Below are 22,643 nucleotides of genomic sequence, written 5' to 3' on the forward strand. Positions count from 1 at the left end.
CTTGTGGAGAAGATCCATGTAAATCTCAATAAAGTTCACTCACACATCTGGACTGTTTCTCTGTTTGAATAGAAAGCAAAAGAACAAAGTGGCTCAGGTCTGAGAGTCATGAAACGTGTGGAGTGTTTCTATTTGTATACAGCACCACCTAGTGGATCCAAAAGGAGTAACAGAGCTTAACACATCAGTGCCCCTCTACACACAGGCTTTCTGGGTAAATGAAGCATGGAACTCACAGTGGTGGGAGATTACTGCCATTTATTGCCAACAATCAGTGTTTTCATAAGACAGAGCTTCAGCATTGACAATCATCATCTGATCAGCAGCACTTCACAAATACTGGCTCCGGTTCCAGCTTTATTTAATACTTTCACAGAACAACAACAGATGAATCAAATACTTCAAATACTTACAATTAATGCAAATTCACGGTAGTTTCTGAGGCAAAATGCTGAACCATATCTCTGGTTTTGATTTTATTCTCACTGGAGCAAGTTGCCTTTGATTTTTAATTAATTACACAAAAAAATTATAATAATCACAAACATTTTTGAAATTCTAACTCCCCCCCTTGCAACATGTGTCGCAATATTTGAGAACATCTGCAGTGAAATCAGGCATCTTAAGCAACAACAATCTCCTGCAGGGACTCTGAAATAATACATACTTCATTACACAAGAAGATGATCACAAAGTGCTAATTTATCATCTAATAATGAAACTTCAATGAAAGATTTATTTCAAAAGGTCAATTTGAAAATCACACAAATTTTTTTAAATTTAATTTTAAAATACTGTGTAAAAAAAGCTCATGTATAATCATTTTCCTATTTCCTTTCAAGTAGGTTTCTGCAGATTCCAACTGATTCAATTTAAGACTTTTGAAGACCATTATGAATGTAAGTTAAGGAAAACCAGTATTGGTTCCATGTCGGTTTTGTTTTGTAGATCAATACAATTGTTTCCCAAAAACACATTTAAAAGTACGACTGAAAAATTAAACTTCATTAATCCAAGACATTCCAATCCAAGACATTTTAAAGCCTGAAATTCAGATTATTGGATCATTTTGGCTTTTTTTGTTTTTAATGAATCAAACTGTTTGTTACGGAGACAGCTCCACTAAAAGCTGATGATTTGTGCTAAAAGAAATTGGTCTGACGTTAGTACAAATTCAGCTCAGTCCAGCCACTGTTGTGTCAACACTATCGGATCATCCACCACAGTGTGACACAACTCCAGGTCGGAGGTCAGTGAGCTCCTCAGGACGTCCTGTCAGCGTGTCGCCTCTGGGAGGAAATCACAAGCTGCCTTCATTTCTTCATTGAGTCCTATTGCACAATCAATCAATCAATAACATCTCTGTGCCTCTCTAGTGCTGTATTAGACTGTAGTTTTAATCAATACTGATTTGTTATTAGTTTTATTCGTGACTTTAGTACTTTTTTTCTGCAAAATTACAGTCTAAAACATGGGTATGTGTGAGTTGTGTTTAGTGTCAGTCTCATCGATGCTCTGGGTGAAGTGTTCCCCGGTGTACAGGCCGTAGTGTAGGGTGTCCTTCTGGGCTGCGGCCCACGCCATCTGCCCGCTGGAGAAGCGAGCGGCCCAGTGGCCCTGAGGGTCCACTGTCACCACCCCGCCCAGCCCATCCACTCTGGACTTCATGTAGGCCAGGCCTAAGTCGCTGGCTGCCTCTACTGACTGACCTGAGGAGAGAAGACACTGAACTACTGCACCAGACACAGCAGAATGACTGTGTGTGTGTGTGTGTGTGTGTGTGTGTGTGTGTGTGTGTGTGTGTGTGTGTGTGTGTGTGTTACCTTGCTCCATGTGGAACAGGATGAGTCTGGCTAGAATAACCTTCATGATGGCTTCTCCGTGTCCTGTAGTTGACACTGCTCCTGAGCTGTTGTCAGCGTAGCCTCCACAGCCTGACAGCGACAATATGAGAGGAACACTTAATATTATATTCACTTATTTTAGGTAGAAAGTTTTTATTTGTAGTTTCATTGCAACACGTGACTAAGTGTCGGTGAACAAGACAATGAAAGCTTCCCAGCTTTAGTTAGGGCTGTGAAGTGTAAGTGTAGTTTAGCCACGCTTCAACAGTTTTATGACAAACTACTGAGTTGTTATAAGGATGCAATAGAACTTTTTCACAGCAGCCATCTTTAACATGAAAGGGTGCTGCTCTGTGGAAAGGCCCTGCTGGTTCCCTGTTGGTAGGAAAAGCCCATAATAGTGTTTTTCCACCGAATTAGCTCTGGTTGTTGAACCGGTCTTGGAATCTCGGTGCTATCCGGTGAACCAGTGAACCTTCCCAGCAGTTTTGAGTGGAACCAGTATAATCTGATGGGTGTTTCATGTCAAAATGGCTGCTGCAGAAAAAGGCCTATTAAGTAGATGGGAGAGTACTTTTCTCTTGAAACACACTGTAGTAGCATTTAAAAAATCCTGAGCACACTCTGACACTGTATTGATCCTCTGATCTCGTCACTTTATAACTTTCAATTGGTGATTTTAGATGGAACGACGGACGAGGAGCAGCAGTTACAGCACACAGGTGATGATGGGAAGTTTATATTATTATTTATTACTTATGATTATGAAATTATAGCTGATAACTTATTGGTTGATAATTATTTATTTGGAATTGTAAAATGTTTGATAGGCTGTAAGTGTGTTTGAACTTTACTGGAACAAATAAATGAACATTTGAAGAGTCAGAACTGTTTTTGTTGTGTTCACAATAGTGATGTCAGAAAATATTAAATCAACCATCTTTGCTCACCACATCGGAGCCTTTCTCCCCCTCAGGTGTAAATAAACTACAGGTTATGAACTTCTCTTTAAAACACAAACATGTGAGGTTATCGGTTGTAAAGATGATTCATAAAAAGGTTCAGAAATGAAGAGCTGCAGAGTGACTGTAAGTCACCTGTGATTTCAATGCTTTCATTCAAGTTTCAACTTTTCACCAGACAGCCTTTGTTGCTGAAGGCGGACGTCTGTTTCCGAGAGCGAGGCCACGACTCGTGACAGTCCAATCACTCATTTACTGATAGTGACAGATTACACAGGGCTGAAGCGGCCCAAATCCACTTACTGCTGTTTACTGACGCTCAGTGTAAAACAGCTCTGAGATGATTCAGCCCCTGTCACACAGATGTACACTTATCTTCTCAAATGACACTTTGGGTTCTGGCATATTACTCATGCAACATTAGGTTATTAGTGTAAGCCAGTCAGCGCTGTGGCTCTGACACAATGAGTATGAACTGGGCAGTATTACACGAGTCTATGGCGGTGGTTCTCTCAGTGTACAACACAATGGTATAACTGAAAAATAGTTATTTGTTACAATTCAAATGTTGTAGAATCCATCACTAAACTCATAGCAAACCATTTTTTTGTCATCATGCAATCAGACTAAGACTTTTGTCCACAATTTAACAAAAAAACATGTTAATCGTTAATTCTTTGCGGCAGGGAGGCAACTACAGTAATTAACGATTGCATTAAAACATCAGAATACTGAATATAAAATGTGGTTTATTGTGCGGACATTGACATTAAATATAATCTAGTATAATCATTTTAGGAAATATGCATATGCATTTTATATTTTATTGCGTGTCCTCTGCAGTACCCTGTTTGAGAAACCCTTTTGACAAGACATTTGACACAATAATAAGAATCTGCACCATGTGTTGCTGTTGTACAGAATGTTGTCAGCAAACACAGAGCTCGTGGTCAACTATCAACCAGTCAGGCTTTGATTACTAACTAACCACACATGTCCAATCTCTATTGGTCAAAGGTCACCAGACTGGTGAACACAACCTTCCTATTGTTTTTGTCTCACACAATGTTCATTAAAAGAAACTCCATACAATACGTGTGTGGACTGACCTACGCAGGGTGTGTCGCCCACCCGACCCTCCATCTTATTCAGGATCCCACCAGTGGAGGTCGCGCAGGCTACGTTGCCCTCGCTATCCACTGCTACAGCTCCAACCGTGCCCATCTTCCCCCTACACAACAAAAACACAGACTTCTTTTTATTCTAAAGAACCGAAAGTATAACCAGTTGTGTATAGTGACCTGGTTATCGAGGTATACCGAGCTAAAACCAGCTTACTGTGAGGGACACTTTCTTTTGAGGATCAGCTCCTCGCTGCTTGTACTGTATCCTCTGAAAGGCTTGCTGTTTGATGGAGAGTGCAGCTGTAGTCTCAGCAGTAAATAAATTCCAACGATGACCCAGAGTCACAGCAAAAAAATCTGTCCAAACATCCGTGGAAGTTTCTCAGACTGCTCCTGCTGCATAATCCAGTTCACCAGTGTTGATTCTTGTGTTCAGTATGTTCCAAAAAACCTTTCCAATAAATCTTTACTACATCAGGAGGTCCTGAGATATGAAGAGGCCAACGATTTGTGTTTAGTTATGTTGTGGACAAACCTGCCGTCACTGAGGACATTCCAGACACTTAAATGTGTCTCTGAGGAGACGACGAGATGGGAGGCTTCAAGTAACCTGACTGGGCCCGATGGTTTGTTACACAGAACCATCAGAGAAGTCATCATTGGAAAGCCTTCAGTGCCAATCTTTGCTCTTCTTTAAATGAAGAAATACTCTCCGCTAACCTCTGTGGGAGTTGCTACTGTCGTTTAACGAACAGTGTCTTCTCGCCGTGTCACACCTGGCGACCACCAACGCAGCTGCCAGTACGTCCTCATTGGACGCTGATTGGTCCGGAACCACTGTACTGACCACAAACCGAAGACTGTCAAGATGGATTCTCACATGATTTTTAGTTTTATTTCTGGATGCCAGCACCCCTTCAATCACAATCTCTTTAGTGAGCCTCATAAGTAATTGCAGTCTCCTCAAACCGATGCTGGAGGGACTGCGGAGGTCCCCTTTAGTAAATGCAGTTCTATTGGAAGCAGCTTACAGAGAGCAGTGCAATAACTCATATCTCAGTATGTTTCATCTCTAATGGATCACGGTGTATTCGGAACAATTGCTAACGAGTTTAAAACAATGTCGTGTCTCACATTTGGAACTCCACAGGGTTGGCCTCAGGTTCCAGGTTCTTTTTCCAGCGCATTCGGGAGTACTCGGTGATGAGGGACTCTTGGGGCACCTCAGGGACGCCCATGGACCGGGCAAACTGACCGGCCCCCTCTGCTGTCAGACACACATGACTCGTCTGAAACAGAGATCAAAGTTCACATCTTACATGCGTTATTACTAACCCTAACCCTGACCCTAACCCTAGGGTTACTATAACCCTAACCCTAACCCTAACCCTTGAGGTTACTATAACAATATAATAACAATAACACTACCTAACAAATGGTTTTATTGCCTGAATCTATGTGCGACAGAAAATTGAAGATAATTCAAAAACAAACAAGAATTCAAGTCAACTAAGTCTAAAAAATGATCTCACAGGAGAGTGGAACCCCAACCTCCCAGGTAAAGGTCCTGTAATTGACCCATTTAGTTTAGATGTAGATCTTTATGAATTTAATGTCCTTAGATTTTGCAGTACATGTGTAAATGACAACATGTGACTGAATGTTCAGTATCGTTCTGCCGTCATGCTTTCAGTATATACAGAGTGTGGGAGTTAAATTAAACGTTTGTGTGTATCATGCTTATACATAATCGAGTGTGTGAGTTTAAATGTACGTACCTTGTCCATAACCAGTCTTGCTAGCTGGATGGGGTTGGCTATGTTGCGTACAGCAGACACGGCACCACTACCCAGTGATTTCCCATCCATCACAATGGCATCCATCTCCACATCTCCTTTGACGTTCAGCACTGACCCACAGCCTGAAACGAGATTTAAGAGACGATGTGATAGAGTCTAAAGGGACAAAGAAGACAGCTGCGGGATCTGAAAATGGGTTCATGTTGGGAGTTCTTTTAGGGAGTTTACATGTGATTCATATATTTGAGAGCAATCTGTGCATTGATTTAGATATTTCTTATGCAGGAGTTAGTCCTTTTAGGGACCTTTAACATCATTAAGAACCTGAAATGCATCTTCCTTTTCCTGCGTGTGTCTTATTATTTGTGCAAATTAGTTAATAAAGTTAACGTTACCCAAACTGCGAAGGTTTTTACACACAAAAGACAAAAGGCTCAAGAACAAGGTGGACCTATTTATATGTTGAATTCGATGCCACTCTGTGGCTTCACCCACTCGAGCACGAAGGAGGAACTACGGTGGCCTGCACATTATGGTTCATTACCCACAGTGCAGTAGTGTGAGTGCGCTACCTGCGTTGAAGTTGGGGTTATTCTCCAGCTCCGTCACAGCCCCTACCACAGCGTCCATGCTGCTGCCCCCTCCCTGGAGGATAATGTACCCGGCTCGGGCTGCTGAGCACACCCCCTCCGTGGACCTTTCAGACCGCTCCTTCGGGATGTGACCCGCCCCTCCGTGGACCACCACCACTGGCAACATGTCAGTCATCTGAGAGGCGAAAATGGAGAGACAGGATGTAAGACAGGAGGTAGACGTAGTGTTAAAGGACAGTTCTAACATGATGTTGATGAGTTTCATTGTTTGGACTATAACATGAAGCATCTTGTTTCTGCAGGTCTGGGGGCTTGAAGCTCTCAGGTCCAGTTAGTTAGCAGGCAGGAAAAACACAGGCAGACTTAATGAGAGTACTGATAGCTCAGTTCCATTACAGATACAGATACAGATACAGTGACAGTGTGGACAATGGCACAACCTCCCATAAGTGGAATGCAGCAGTCATAATTACACCTGCACATTTCCTGCTTCGACATGTCACAATGTCAAATGCAACCAGTCTGAATCCAGACTAGAACCAGTTGCTCTGGCCCCAACCTACTGAGAGTAGCATGTTTGTCCATTATTTCTTTTAAACCCGCTTACAGACACGCTTTTATGTGATCTTCTTTTTAAAGTTTTTTTATTTAATGGCTTTTATCCTGCTTTTATTATTGTATTATTGTATTTTGGTATTTATTATTATTATTATTATTATAAAACCATTATAAAAGAATTTCTAAGCGCTTTTAACGTAATGAATAAGGTTCATTCAGACCCAGCAGCAGGCAGCAGGAGGACAGGTGAGCGACGTGTAGTGCATTAAAACACAACAAAACAACATTAAAACTTATACAACTGACAGAATTCACCAGTTTCTATCTCAAACCGTATTGATCAGAGCTCGACTGCGTGTAGTCAGACTTAAAGTGTACGAATTTGGGCTCCGGGACCAGAAAAACACAGAAAAACACAGAAAAACAAACACTTGTTTACAAGACAAACAGACGTGGAAACCATCTTGGACATAGTTCTTGTAACGTATAGATTCCTGAGACAATGTCCAGCAACTGTAACTGCTATTAGGTTTAAAATGAAAATATGTTTAATTGTAGCTGTAATGAAGAATTAATAATAAAATATATGTAACACAATTATCTCCTTTAATTTCATTATTATATTAAATCTATGACACTTGTCACTACATCTAAAAGTCCAGACAGAAGGGTTTATATTATTCATATGCAATAAAATGGTTCTTAATGTGTTTCATTAAAAACAACACTTAATAATATCTCATATTAGAGAAATGTGTTTGTTCAATGACACACGTGTGTTTTAAAGTATTTTTCAATTTCATTAAAATGTAATAAAATCAGCTGCATTATGTAAAGTAATTTAAATGTGCCTGAATAAACTTACCTTTCTTCTAATATCAGTGAGTGTAAACTGATTAATATCAAAATAACTAAAACAATCATTGGTTGATTTGTCTAATTAATGAAGGATATATATATATATATATAAGTTATGTGCCTTCAGTAGAGTGTACAGAGGACAGACAGACAGAATAAAGCCATAAACCTCTTTATATGCAACCTTTGGTCGAAGATAAACCAATTTCACACTAAATTCATTAAAAACATATTAATTAATAACTCTTTGGTTAACAGCAAAATAACAATTCATAAATCATTGATTTCAGATTATTTATTAACAGTTTTAATGAAAGTTTAACTTCTGATAGTCTCGCGCACGCTCCCACGCGGTGACACAGAATAAGCCTGCGGTTATATATCCGGTGGACGGTGGCTCAAACTGTTAGAAATACTTTAAAATATATAAAACGAGAGCCGCTTCGTGAGCTGTCTGTAAGCCGAATTGAGAAGACACGTTAGAAACAAGCTGCAGTCATGTTAAAGCCAACAACAACCACCGTTATTAGCGGGAATATTAATTTTATGCACGAATCGCCGCTAACGTTAATGCGGTTCGGCAAGCTAATGCCGCAGAGACTGAGTAAAACCAACCCACGGCTAACGTTACGTGTAAAACTCAACCGTTTATTAAATTGTTGTCTTTCTGTAGATTGTCAGTGCACCCACTCACCCTGAAGGTTGCTCGGTTTACATGCAGAAATATTCCGGTTGCTCAGTTATTGAGAGAGTTGATCAGATAGAAAAAAACAGCTTCACTTCCAGGACATGACCATGACACTTTCAAAATAAAATACAGTTCTTCATACCAAGCAGCAGACTAAATTCAACTTGTAGATCTTTTAAAGTTGCTCCAAACTTTCTGGAATTGATAAATGATTCAAAGATATTTTATAATCCTTAAAAAAAACTGTAAAAGAGGATATGTTTGCATTGATTAAAGCCCCTAAAGTTAATTAAATGTAACCTATTTTAGTGGGTTTGTTTTTCTCTTTTCTTTTCCGTTACAGTACACTTCTGGGAATTATTGTTAAATATGTTTAACAACCATTAACTGTGCATGTGTGTTATTTGAAGATTAATAAAGGTTTAATAAAGAAAAAAGAATATATTCAACTTTTAGTATGTCTTGTGCTACTTGATAAAATGAGATAAAAGACAATATAGGCATATTATATTCGTAAAATGTGGGCTACTTTTTATATTCCTTTCTTTTATATTTTCCCTTTATAGCAAAATATATCCTAGTTTAACATAGTGGGATAATCTATTACAGCAATTAGTTCAAACATTTTGCTATACATTAATTAAGATTTTCATGATTATTATAATTATTAATCATATAATAACATAGTAGTAGTATAAGTTCTTACTCCATTCATACAGCACTGTTTTGTGTGTGTGTTTTATTATGAAGTCAAAATGACCTCATTTCCGTTTGTATGTTGGGTTCCTTGACTGAAAGTTAAACATCACATGAAAACAAATTAGGTGAAGAAAGTATAAAATGATCCAACTGTTCCAATCACATGTTTACATCTATATTTATTATTGCAGTTTGTTTTATTATTGTCATTATTATGATTTATTAGCCTAATCAATTTTACTCTCTCTCTCTCTCTCTCTCTCTCTCTCTCTCTCTCTCTTATATATATATATATATATATATATATATTGGTTTTGTCAATTAAATAACCTTGTATAGGAAACTGAGACAGACTCATGGAAATCCTTTTATTGTGTAACTACTGGTTTTGAACAGCAGACCTGATATAGTTCATAGTGCGCAACCACCACGTTCATCACCCATCAGTCTATCACTTATTTTAGTAAATGTTGTGGACACTTCCCTCTCCCTCTGCAGCACAGTGGGAGGAAGCTGCTCTCTGTAGAAGTGAGATATCTGAGAGAAAGTTACTGAAATGAGACGGTTGGGTGTGCACACTCTTTGGCTCTCTCTCTCTGAACATCACTGCCCTAAATAGGACCCTCCTTTAGGCTGAGTCAGAGCTGTTGAGCAGCGCTGTTGCGTGCCCGCAGTCATGTTCAGGAGATTGTTTGTCAGTTTGGGCATGTTATGAGAGGATGATGATGGTGATGATGAAGGGGGTGGGCTCCTCTCAGCACGGTTCCGCCCCCCAGATGTTCAGTGAGCTGGCCGTGGTGCTGAAACACACACAGGAGGATTTAGGAGCTGATTTAACACTCGACCGTGAACTTACAGTGAGGCTGGCGGACCTGGACTCAGCTGGTCTACAACACTGTGACCTGGAGGACAATGTGGCATTAGTCTAATTTTAGTTCAGGAGGCAATTAGCTGTGCAGAAAGTTGTCAATTTATTAACCAAATCACAATGAATCACTGTTAGACCTGATGAGTTAGTTCAACTCAAACTGTTTGAGGAAACTTAAACCAGGAGTCTCAAACCGCCGGCCCGGGGGCCATTTACATCCCTCCATCCACCTCCCTGTATAATATAATCTGGTACACAGGATTGTTTTCAAAATGATTATTTATTCTTGTTGTTTCACATCAATTTAAACTACAAATTCATATACAATTAGAATAAAAACTCATTTGTAATTAAAGTAAAAAAGTTTATTAACTCAATTTAAAGATTAAGATATTTGATTTGAGTAGAAGTAACTGAAGTTATTATTATTAACATAACTTTGGGTTAATTAAGTTAATTGTACTATTTTCATTCAGGTAATTGATTTTACGCTCATATGCAACATTTCTCCAAACTTATTTAAAATGTGTGAACAGAATTTATCTGAATAAAGTCACTTAAATGTTTTCTTCTACTAAAACAAATTATTACATTTCCTGTCAAAACAGCTGATAAAAACAATATATAATTAATTGATTATTGAAATTATAGTACATTTCTATGCGATTTTTTATGTGACATCTTTACACTCTGGGGATCACTAAGAATTATTTGGGCTTATAATGATTAATAAACTGAATTAAAAAGCTAATATACAGCATTATAATTATTACATTTTGATATATGATATAAAGTCAACTTAAAGAAAATGAGTCAGTCAAACTGGAATTCTATCACCAATACTTTAAATACTGCACACATTTAAGTTCACTCAAAACAACTTCTTTTTTGGACGTTTAATTTATGTTGACTTCTTTTATTAAGATGTTTTTATTGTTAAAAATAGTCCAATAAAGCACATTTGTTTCTAAATTTAGGTTAATGTGACACAATGATAGAGTGTATGCGATACACACGTTCCCACATGGTGAATTGTATGTGATCTGTAACGTTTAGGAGCCGCTCTCTATAGACCACACAGCCTATAATTGAAACGTTGTACTCTGACATACTGTAAATGTCAGCCTATAGCCGCACATGTGCACGACTGTGTGGTCAACCTCAGGCTCCCTTCAGATTGTTTTTCAGCATGAGGAAGTTGTGTGTGTGTGTGTGTGTGTGTGTGTGTGAGCTGGGAACTGCTGGAAGGATGGATAAGGAGGAAGGACAGAAGGAAGGAGTGGAGGGAGAGAGAGGGAGAGGGAGGGAGGGCGGGATGAAAAAAAGGGGGATGCGCGTCATTCTTACACGCAATGATTGGTGAGAGAGAGGAGGAGGAGGAGAGTGCAAACACTCTTATTGTGAAAGGTTCCATACAACACTACAATATGGTTCTCTAGACTCGTTATTACAGTGTTACTAATATTATTTTGACCCACTTCAATCCCCAAACACTGGGATTATTCCTTTTTATGGTCAGTTTTTGAAGCTTTTTCAGGTACACACCAAACTATTTCACCATGATCCTAAATCCCTTACTGTTTTTAAATCTTACCATAACATTTACCAATAAATAATTGTATTTATATGGTGAAACTTTAACTGTAAAATCAACAGTACTAATATCCGTAATAGTAGAAAGGTTCTACTGTATTTATTACTGTAAAGTTTCTGCCAACCACAGCTGCCAGTGTTTAACCGTAACATGGCTCATACAGAAAGTGAGTTTACGGTTTTTCACCGTAAAGTCTACAGACATTAAATGCCTTTAATATGATATAATCTATTCATTTATTTATTAATTTACCCCAAATTTGAGCTGAGCCCTTGAGTTGAAAAGGGTATAAATGAATGAATTAATGTTATCAGATTTTAAGAGTGTTAAAATACCTCTTTGGAATAGTGTAATCCATAAAAGCACCTTTATATTCCACATTATAATCCATTCATTTACCCATAAAGACTTTTTTTCAGTGCTAAATTAAGAATGAATCAATAAAGGATTCCTGATTTGTCCAGTTAGTTATTATGGTCCTACAAACCCCACAATGCACCCTTGAGGAACCCTTCATTTGCTGTGTGTGCTACAGGCTGGCGTGAGCGCGCATGCTGACGGTGAGTGGAGCCCCCCATTCTCAAATGAGGGCTGCGCGCTCCCGCCGCAAGAGAAGTGAACGCGCTTGAGGGGCTGCGGTCCCATTGACGGTTCCGTCTCCCTGACAGCAGCATCAGCATCAGCATCAGCATCAGCGGCGGCGCTGGAAAACAAGAAGTCGCCGCCTCGCCCCGCAGCCACACAGCCAGCCCACCGGACCGAGCGGAGACCTGAGCTGCCTCCAGAGGACCCCCCCGCCCCCCCTCCACTCCCACCCACCCACCTCACCGCCTGGCCTGAAGGAAGGAAGCGAGATCCCCCGTCCTGTGTGCCATCATCCCGACCGACCGCTGGAGATATGGGCTCCCCGTAAAACGGAGGTGGTGGAGGGTAGAGGCGGGCGGGCGGGCGGTGGGAGGGGGGTGGGGGGAGAAGACAGCGGAGCAGCAAGAGGGAGAAGGAGAGGCTGAAAACCGGGAACCGAAGCGCTACCACCACCACCACCACCACCACCGTAACCGCTGCTGCTACTACCGGAGCTAGCACCGACACTGCTGCAGCTGCCGCCGCCGCCGCCGCCGCCCTGGGTGCCCCCCGCCACCGCCATGGGAACTCCGCATCAGTCGCTCCAACCGCCGCTTTGTCCGCGGGCCATGTCGTGATCCGTGGGCTCCGCCAGCGGGTTTTCTATCCGTGATCCCGACCGAGGCGAGGAGGAGGAGGAGGAGGAGGAAGAGGAGGAGGAGGGAGGGAGGGAGGGAAGGTGGTGGTGGTGGTGGGGAAGATGTTCGCCTCGGTGGGCCCTCGGGGCGGCCCGCGCCCACCCGTCGCCCCGACCATCCCGGAGCCGGACCTGAGCCATCTGACGGAGGATGAGAGGAAGATCATCATGGCTGTGCTGGCTCGGCAACGGGAGGAAGAGGCGAAGGAGGAGGCCATGTTAAAGTAAGAGAGAGAGAGAGAGAGAGGAGAGAAAGTGTGTGTGTGTGTGTGTGTGTGTGTGTGTGTGTGTGTGTGTGTGTGTGAGAGAGAGAGAGAGAGAGAGAGAGAGGGACTGGGCCTGGGCTATTTCCGTTCTGAAGAAGTCCATCCACCTCCTCTATCTGACCATGCATGCATGTGTTTGTGTGTCTACATCCTGCAGGTCCCTGTACACACAACTCACCCACTCACCCACTCACTCACTCACTCACTCACTCACTCACTCACTCACTCTCAGGCCCATACAGTCTCCAGCTGTGTGCAGGAGAGAACATTCAGGGGCCAGCGTGGAGCAGGTTCAGTTTGCGGACTCTCACTCCCCCCTGTGTGAGGCTCAGAGAGAGCGGTGGTGGTGGTGGTGGGTCGGGTGTTAGAATAGGATGGTGTGAGGATGAAGGGGTGTGTCACCATCATCATCAGCAGCATCACTCCACTCAGATGAGAAATAAGAACTCTGCACTTCCTAATATCATCACGCCAGAGCTCGAGTCAATATTTGAACTTTTAGCTGAAATGTTTCAGCAGGAAAGTCTGACTGAAGCCTGAGAGTAGTAAAAAGTAAAACCCTCCCTGTTGGCTTTTATCTGTGCAGCATCCATCTCAACAGCTGCTGTTCTCAGCTCTGGGGTGCGGTTGAGCCTTTCCCAGCCGTATGCACTGTATGTAGGCCAGTGCTCTTGCAACAGACATCACACAGGCTGTTATAGAACCAGTAGGCCCATAACAGGGGGAGGAAAGGTGCCTGTGTCATGTCATTTTGAATCAGGAGTGGCTTACATCCACAGTGTGCATCCTCTTCCTCTGTGCCACCACCATACATGCATGGAGAAAAGTCTCCCCCACATTTATTTGCCACTGTGATCGGTGCACAAATGAACTGGCATCCCACCCCCCTTTTCCTCCAGCACCAGAAAATGCATCAAGTTGAAACGATGCCTTTTTCTTCTGCATGGAGCTGCATGCATAGATGGGCAGATAGAAAGATCGACCCACCTAAGCGAGGCGCTCCTCAAGCTTTACGTCCCTGTTCTATTTTAAGCCCTCTGTGCGGACTGATAGCCCAGCACTGGAACGGAAGATCGATTCATTGCATCTAAAGAAGGAAATGTTCAATATATAGCTCCGGCTCTAAGTGGCTATGCATCATTTTCTGTAATGTATAAGAAGCTGTGGTGGATTCAGTCATGTCATACAGTAGCAGGCTGTCAGCACATACATGTCTTGGACTGTATTGGCTTCAGCGCAGTTCCCTCTCATCACTGTTTGGATGGAGATTGCTATAGCTAAGCAATGTGTGTGTGTGTGTCTTTACGATTGGGTCTGCACTGGAAAGCTGCACTGGTTGACTAATACATGCACAGTGAGTGTACTAGCAGTAGGGCAGTGTGGGTTGTAATGCAGAGAGGCAGAGAATACACTACTCTTATGAGCATTATACTCACCATCAGTCTGTAAGAGCATATAGGATCACAGTATATGTATGCATACCTGGCTTAAATAACACTGAGGTCCTGTCAATAATTGTCATCTTGTATATGATAAAAAGATGCATAATAACCTCTACAATTCTTTAAAAGCTAGATAAATGCAAAGGTAAAATACAGAGCATAGTACAGTAAAGCTCCTCCCTACAGCAGTAACAGAGCATCAATGAGTAGCAACTCCTTCACTGTGTTATTTACATAAGAATTCACCTTTAAGTCATATAACATTAGGCACAAATACCAAAGTATGTGGATTTTATTGATCAAACTTTGCCCCTTTTTACTGCACTGAACCGATGGAACCATTGGAGGTAAATTCTGACATCGCATTGCAATCGCTTCACGTCAGTTATCAGCCACGTGAAATCGATCACTTATTCTCATTTCACAGAGAGCTAGAGCCAGCCCAAGAATGAATGCACAGGAAGCACACATACTGTATAAATACATTGCAAAAATGTGGCGTATGTGCGTGTGCTGGCGTCTGTTTTTATGGACTAAATGAGCAAGATGTGCTATATAAACTTACATAATAATAATTTACATATTATACTCTATTAAATATTTTAGCTGTGCTGATCTACCGTGATGCATTAAATCATGTTTATTTTAAAGCACGTTTAAAACAACCAGAGTCGACCAAAGTGCTGCACAACAATAGCAAATAAAGGACACTGAAAAGTAGTAAAAATGCACAAAACACCAATAAATGACAATAAAAGAAGCAAAAATAAGGCAATATCAAATATGTACACAAATGTAAAGACTTAGAACAGTTTAAAATAAAATATTATAAAATACTAAGCAACCAAAAGCCAAAAATGAAAACATGTACGTCTTGAGTTTTGTCTTAAAAGTGTTGAATGTCTGTGTGGAAGCAGGAGGCTATTCCAAAGCTCTGGAGCTGCCACCTCAAAGGCACGATCTTCCTCACCCACGACCTCGATGTGTGGCTGTAAAAAGAAAATAAGACAACTTTAAATATGTATTTGAGCATGTGGTAGAACTCCACTCCATCAACTACAAGCTACCAGCTGTTTCCCTCCTGTTTCCTCAACGTAGGGAATCTGTCGATAAAGAGTGAGAATCCAGGATCGGTGCTGTCTTTTTCCCCCTAAATGACATTACACGCTTGTGTGGAACTGATTGGGATCATTTTTTCTGTAAGGTATCATGAGGCGAGGGATTGCTCTGACACAAAAATCTGAATCGGCAGCCTGTGGTGAATGAATGTAACTGATGATGGAAAAGCTGAAGTTTTATAACTACATTGCCAAAAAAACTAATTAAATGTGGCTTAATGAGGTCAGTATTGGAGCTGATGGCAATCTGTTGGATGGGGTTGGTTGGTCCACATTAACCACAAATAAAAACCATTATGTAAACCATATTGTTGAAATTTGAATGACTTTTTTCTACATTTTCAGACATCTCAGGGTTCCCATATATACAGTCAGTGGTTCCCACGGGTCCTGGAAATTTAGAGACTAGTTTTCCAGTCATGAAAACACCCGGAAGTTAATTAAAATGAGCAAATATCCTGGAAATAATCCATGTTGTCCTGGAAATTAAAACTTGGAAGGTAAACCTACACTGTAAAAAATGACAGTAAAGGCCATAAACTCTAAATAGGTTAAATACAGCTGTGTGACAAAGCAGGTTTACCAGATTCAAAGAGGAGCTGACTCTCTGCGTTCTTTCTTGCATCTCATATCCAAATTCATCAGCTTATTAATGATCAAATTTAGATTTGTCTCTGTGGTAGATAAATACAAACACAGTGATGATAATTGTATGTGCACTGAACACTTTCACTTTCCAGAAGATGAATTTTCTGTAAAATAAAATAAATTCTACTTGATTTGAACTGTTACTGATGGGTTGTGGCAGGATTAATGTTACGGTGAGAAGAAAACTGTAGTAAAGTCAAAGCCACAGCTTATATGACTGTTTACTTTTACCTGCATCTGTTGTTCCACTCATTTTAATACAATATGAAAATCTGTTATCAGACTCGCTGAAACCTCTTGAAATCTATCTGCACTTCAACAGTTTCATACCATGTAATATTAATATTAATAATAATGTAGACTGCATGTTCAGCGTGATAGATATCACAACTCAAGCATGTTTGCAGAGTATGTTGTTTTATCACCGTGAGTGAATGGACACCAATGGATGCCTCAAACATTACAGTGTGGAGTAAAGCTGATTAGTAGTTAAAGGTCCAGTGTGTGCGATTTAGTGCCATCTAATGGTGAAGCTGCAGATTGCAACTAACTGAACACCGCTGCAGGCTGTGAAGTGTGTAGGATAAACTACGGTGGCCACGAATGTCCCTATCTAGAGTCAGTGTCTCTTGTCTCTTCTGGGCTACTGTAGAAACATGGAGGTTAAAACCACTGATTATACACTAATGAAAACATACTTATGAATATTATGTTCCCTTTCTGCCAATAGATCCTCCTCAATGTTAAGTACTGGACCTTTAAGGGGCTAAAACTTGCACTGTTGTGGTCCTTTAAAGCAACAGTAGGGAACTTTTATGAATGTAATATTTGCTGAAACTTTCACCGTATCCTGACAGAAGTACATGAGACAGATAATCTGTGAAATTTAAACAGCAAATATGACAAAAAATGCTTTTGTAACAATTAAATACTGCAGTTTCAATTCGGTAACCGTGAAGATTCCACAATAAAATCCTTAAAAAGTCATCTACTCCATCTGCCTCATAGAAAATTACAGAATCTATGAATAAGCTAATTATGTTAATTTCTCAAGTTTTCCTGCTGGACACAAGATGTCTCTGACTTCACTGTAAAGTCCATTCTCAGTGTCTGTGCACTGGTGGATCTCACTTGTATAAGTTGCATACTGGATGAGGAATCTATGAGGAACAAAGAGATATCACCACTCCTGACGTGCAAAAAGCGCCTCATAATGAGAGCGGTACCCACAGTATTGACGATAAAAAGACACGTCTTCTGTTTTAGACAGCGTGGGTGTTGGCAGGGATTTCTCTCGTGAGTTTCCTCTGTGATCAGACTGATCAGAGCCCGCTGTTCATGTTTATGGATGAGATGGTTTTGAATCACAGTGCAAATGTGTCAGTGGACGTATTGAGAACATGTCATTGTCGTCGAAGGCCTGTCATCTGAAGGTATCCCTGACACTGCAGTGAGAGTGTAAGTGAGCCTTCTTACCGGTTCAGTTTGGACTTGGAGCGTTTGCTTTTTTGGTTTGGTTCATCTGGTTGAGTGAGTGCAATGTCATTCCAGCTGACACAGAATAGCTGAGGCGAGACGGCTATAAATGCAAGGTTTTTAAAGAGAACTCCACAATTCGTCAGGAGTGAGAACGTAATTAAGACCAACTAGAGTAAACAACCTTAAAATATAAAGTTTTAGGAGTGCAAGAAAATTTTGAAAAATACTGTATATAATTCCTTTGGCACAAAACAGGCCAGTGGTTCCCAACATTTCTATCATTCAGTAAACTGACGACCCCTGACTAAGTGACATATTTTGTTTTATAGACCTCTTTTTGACAAATCCAGTGTTTCCCTGACACTTGGCTATTGTTCTATGAACTCTGTGGTTGATTAAACTGCGTACTTTTCAAATGCAGGACATGGTAGTTTATTAGATTCTTAAATAATAATCTAAACTTTGAAAACAACAGTTCTGCTGAGATGCTGGGAAGAGTGAACTGTAAAGACGGTTAAAGAACAGTGGTTCAGCTTTAGTGGATACATCTCCAGAGAAAAGATTATAATAATCTTGTACAGTAGCTGTTTTCCGCTCAAAAATAATTGTAATATACGTTTTCTTACGCCCCTTATAATCAAGAAGCCCCTGCGACCCCCTCTGAAGCTTTGCTGACCCCTAGTGGGGGTCCCGACCCCCAGGTTGGGAACCACTGGTGTAGGTGACCTAAGCAGCTTAGAACCTGCTGAAGCGGGCGAGTCAGTGGATTTTAAGAGGTTTAATACATCTAAAGAACTTCTATAAAATCCAGACCAAGACTTTAAATAGGACCCTGCTTTTAAAAGCAGTTTCCTGGTTTTACTGTTTTACAGGATGGCAGATAAAGTCGTCTGACTTTCGTTAGCAAGTTAATAATTATAAATGGGAGTTCGGAGTAGATGAACTAAATACAAAATCACAGAGAAGTTAAACCAATGAACGTTAACAGTGGAGCTCTGCGCTAACAGCATTTTCCTAACTTTGTGTGTTCCAGAGAAGAGAAGCCAATCCAAGCGAGAACGGTGAACCTGGTTGGGCAGAAGAAACCTCCGCAGCAAAACGATGTCCGGTGAGTGGCAGCGCTGGTTATCCAACCTGCAGCTCAACATATGGAATTTAAAATGGCTCTAAATGTTTGCGTCACTTTTACGTCATTTCACCCCAGTGGTCCAAAACAACGTCCGACGTCTGTCCTCCCGCCTCACTTTATTGTTTTATTGCGATTTTAAACCTCGGATGAGTCAACAGTATCAAAGATAAACTCATGTTCTGGTGACTATCTTTTACTAGGGTGACTCAAAGCATTGTTATGCAATTTGTATGATACTCTAAGTGGAATGGCATCACACAGGCACCTGATTTAGACTGAGCTGGTGTAACTGAGAATATCTCTTAGGCACTACTTTACTTTCTGAGTGACTTTATATCCTGTTAAACACACGCAGCCCGGTTGCTGTCTGTCATCTATCAGACGAGGATGGACATGGTCAGTGTGATAAGTCCAGTCCAGATCCTGTTGAGTCATTAGAGATGTCGTCCTCCTCCTCCGTAGAATTGCTTTCTAGGCTGGATTCAGATGCTCGGGGTGTTTGCTCAGCTCTCCTGCCAACTGCTCGTCTGGAGGAATGACTTCCATCATGTGTTTGTGTGTCTGGAACATTCTTATTGAGGATTTGCGTCTGCTGTTTTTAATGCAAATTCACACTATGTAGTCGACTTTTATCTACAGCAGTCCATTGAGAGGTCCAGATTATTAATATGTTGAGATGGGAGTCGAGCTGTAGTCCCAACAGGAAGTAGCACAGTGATGTTCATCCTTGTGAAACAGGAGGTGCTCGAAGGTCGTGACCACTCGCTGTGCTAGCTGGAAAACTACTGTGGCAAGAGAGCTGACCAGAGAGCCTGCTAGGGCCTAGCACAGGGGTAGGCAGCCTGTGGCTCCAGAACCGGATTCAGCTCTTTAGCCCCTCTCCAGTGGCCCCCTGTGTATTATGTGTATATAATATATATACTATATTTTGCCTCAACGTCAATGGCTGTCAGTCTTGAGTCTGCATAGCTAGACTAGCTATAGCCTCCAAATCCAAAAAGAAAAGTCTTTGCGGCTCCAAGCAGATTTAAAGGTTGCTGAGCCCCGCTCTAGCTAGTCACAACTGCTGTCCAAGATAGCTGGCTACTAGCTTGACTGGACGCTAACTGGACAATGCGGTCTTTTTAAGTAGCTATATGGACTCCAGTCTCTCCAGTTGGTCAGTGGTGCAGGATTACTGAGGTTGAACCTGTTTAATGTGACCAGGCCTTTATTCTTACAGTGTTTCTGTCACTCAATAGAGAAGCTACAGCAAGTTAAGCAGCTACCAACAGAAGATATTGTACAATGGGGGTACACTGGTAGCTCAGCCGGTACGTACGAGCACGTACCATATCTGAGCGACACCAGTTCAAATGGCCTGGTCTGGCCCCAAGCTACATAGCCGAAATGTTGACCCCTTATGAACCCGTTTGCAGTCTCAGGTACTCACGTGGGGCCCTTTCTGGCTGTTCTAGAGGTTGAGGCCCTTTATATAAAGAACTTTATATGTGTTTTTTAAAGGTGCAATGTAAATAAAGTTATTATTATTATTATTATATATGTATATATATATGAAGAAGATACTGGACAATAGATGATTCTTACACACACAACAGTAAAGTTATCCATCCCTGCAATCTTTTCCCACTTTACATCAGACTGGTTGTGAAAGGAGGAACTTATTAGCATGTTTGGAGCATTTTCAGCATTTGGATGGGCACCGGTTGAATCATTAGTTAAAACAGACAATCTTTAGTAGAGCAAGTACAAGTTCCAAGCAGCAGCATCTAATTACGGAGGTCAACGTGTGTCGGGTTGTTACTGGACAAAGCAACCAAAGCTGGTTGAGAATCATGGGTACTGTAGTATTTAATTCTATTTGACACATCACACAGAACAGTCAAAGATGACCATAGCATAAAGCTATAGCATCATTCGGTAATTGAGGAGACTCCCATGATTGTGTAAACTTTCAGATGCAGATTCACTTTGAGAAATATCATTTTTAGCTTTAGCCGCCAACCTCTGTACTTCCATAGATGCTTCTGTCTCTTTGTAAGCTTCCCAGCTAACATCACACTGACAATCCAGGTGGTTAGAGGTTAGCTTTCGTTGAAATAACGCCTTCCATCTCGTCTCCAATTTGTGAGAAATGGATGCTTGATGGGTTGGTCAGGAGCTCCTTCACCGCCGTGTGTGTGTGTGTGTAAAGTCTAGTTATTTGATCAGTGGTTGTTAATACAGACTTGAATTGCAAACGTTACTTGAAACAGACTCTGTCATTTTCACCCTTTGATGTTATATGAGCATCTCCGTCCCCGCTGGCTTATTTGCACGTCGATATGCGAGTTTCCACGCATTTCTGTTCGCAGTGACTTCTGCAGCCAGTAATGTCTTTTTTTTCTGCCACACAATGATCAAAGGATAAAGCTTGTTTATGCTCTATCTGTGTGCACTGTATGTCTGTGTTAGAGTGTGTGTGTGTGTGTATGTGTGTGTTGTTGGATCAGAGAGTGAAGTGGGATTACAGAGTAAGTCAGCTGGAGCACATCTGCTTCTCCGAGGAATCCCACAATATGGCCCCCATTTATAACGTTATACAATCTGTGCCTTTACGGTCAGTATTCCCCACATCATTCAGCAGATAATACAGTCAGTGTTCAGCCATTGTTCTATTAGACAATTTATTTTGCTTTTCTTCACTGAACCGAACCAAACACTTTAGTTTTCTTACATGACTTACAATCAAGGAGGCCTCGCGACCCATGCAGCTTCGTAAATCTATGTGATTATATATCTATATAATTTATGTATACATTCACAGATTTGCCTTCACATTCACAGATTTTTGTCTACACATTACAAACCTCAATACACTTGCAAATCTAAATACAGATACATATGTGATTACACACAGATTGAGATTGAGTTGCACAACCTTCATCTCACATTTGCACAATAATGGCCCTATAGTATGTGGATCATTTCATACCGGAGGACTTTGGTAATTCCTGTACTCATTTCAGTAAGTTAAATAAAAAGCTCAGGGAAACCCTGGATGGCAGACATCGACTGTTCATTGTGTATCTCTGAAGGCATACTGTTTGTTCACAGAATGAATGTAACGTCTGTAGGAAATAAAGTGGGCAGGGAAACCTGGCTGCTGATGGTCAGTTCCTGCCAAACGTTGTCAGGTTGATCGGCTCAGATGGACTTCTGGTGAGCTGTTGATTGAGCTGCTGGCAATCTTAAAGCACTGAAAGAGAAAATGGCTTGTTTTAAACTTGACCACTGTGTACTTTTAAGTTCATCTCTCGGGGTTTTAAAACTTTTAATAAGCCCAGGAGTTGTAAAAGTTTCTTAGTCTGCAGGGGGACATGTAATCCTTCAGCTGCAGTTAATCACCATATACAGGACTTTCAAATGATAAAATCACCATGTGTCACAATGTGTGTTAATAATGACCTTGTGTTCCTGAATGCATTTTAAATTAGCAATGTTTATTAGTCATTCAACACTTGTATGTTCCTTTGAAAGTCCACCATTAAAAGTTCTTCTGTTACTAATGCAGTATTTCTGCATACCAGTGTTGTATGGAGTTTAACTCAGAGAGTCCTCCCTCCACCCCTGTCCCTCCCTCCAACCACCCACGTCTGCACACTAAACCCCGTCTGTGAAGGCAACATGGCTGTGAGGGTGTTTACACTTCACATCACTAAATGTGATTGGCC

The 22,643-nt window shown here is 41.1% G+C and overlaps 2 protein-coding genes across 25 annotated transcripts in view; one reads left to right on the forward strand and one right to left on the reverse strand.

Moving 5' to 3' along the window:
- Positions 1-241: 241 nt before the first annotated feature.
- On the reverse strand, positions 242-8,539 carry asrgl1 (asparaginase and isoaspartyl peptidase 1). Its single transcript, XM_051426326.1, has 7 exons — positions 8,433-8,539; positions 6,302-6,497; positions 5,709-5,851; positions 5,065-5,219; positions 3,916-4,037; positions 1,824-1,934; positions 242-1,709 (listed from the first exon to the last, which is right to left on the reverse strand). The coding sequence occupies exons 2-7, from the start codon at positions 6,495-6,497 to the stop codon at positions 1,465-1,467; spliced, it is 972 nt and encodes a 323-aa protein (XP_051282286.1). The 5' UTR covers positions 8,433-8,539; the 3' UTR covers positions 242-1,464.
- A 3,558-nt stretch (positions 8,540-12,097) lies between these two features.
- LOC127377762 (regulating synaptic membrane exocytosis protein 1-like) overlaps positions 12,098-22,643 on the forward strand; it is a 91,288-nt gene continuing 80,742 nt past the window's right edge. For 5 of the 24 annotated variants that reach the window (XM_051425938.1, XM_051426059.1, XM_051426031.1 and 2 more), the window contains exons 1-2: positions 12,102-13,072; positions 18,835-18,909. In XM_051425938.1, coding sequence (XP_051281898.1) covers positions 12,912-13,072; positions 18,835-18,909 — 236 coding nt within the window. In that variant the 5' untranslated portion in view covers positions 12,102-12,911. Of the gene's footprint in view, positions 13,073-18,834; positions 18,910-22,643 lie in introns of all 24 variants that reach the window. The other 19 variants (XM_051426002.1, XM_051425947.1, XM_051425992.1 and 16 more) reach the window with 9 other exon arrangements.

The sequence above is a fragment of the Dicentrarchus labrax genome, unplaced genomic scaffold (assembly GCF_905237075.1).
Source record: "Dicentrarchus labrax unplaced genomic scaffold, dlabrax2021, whole genome shotgun sequence".
NCBI classification, from domain to species: domain Eukaryota; kingdom Metazoa; phylum Chordata; class Actinopteri; family Moronidae; genus Dicentrarchus; species Dicentrarchus labrax.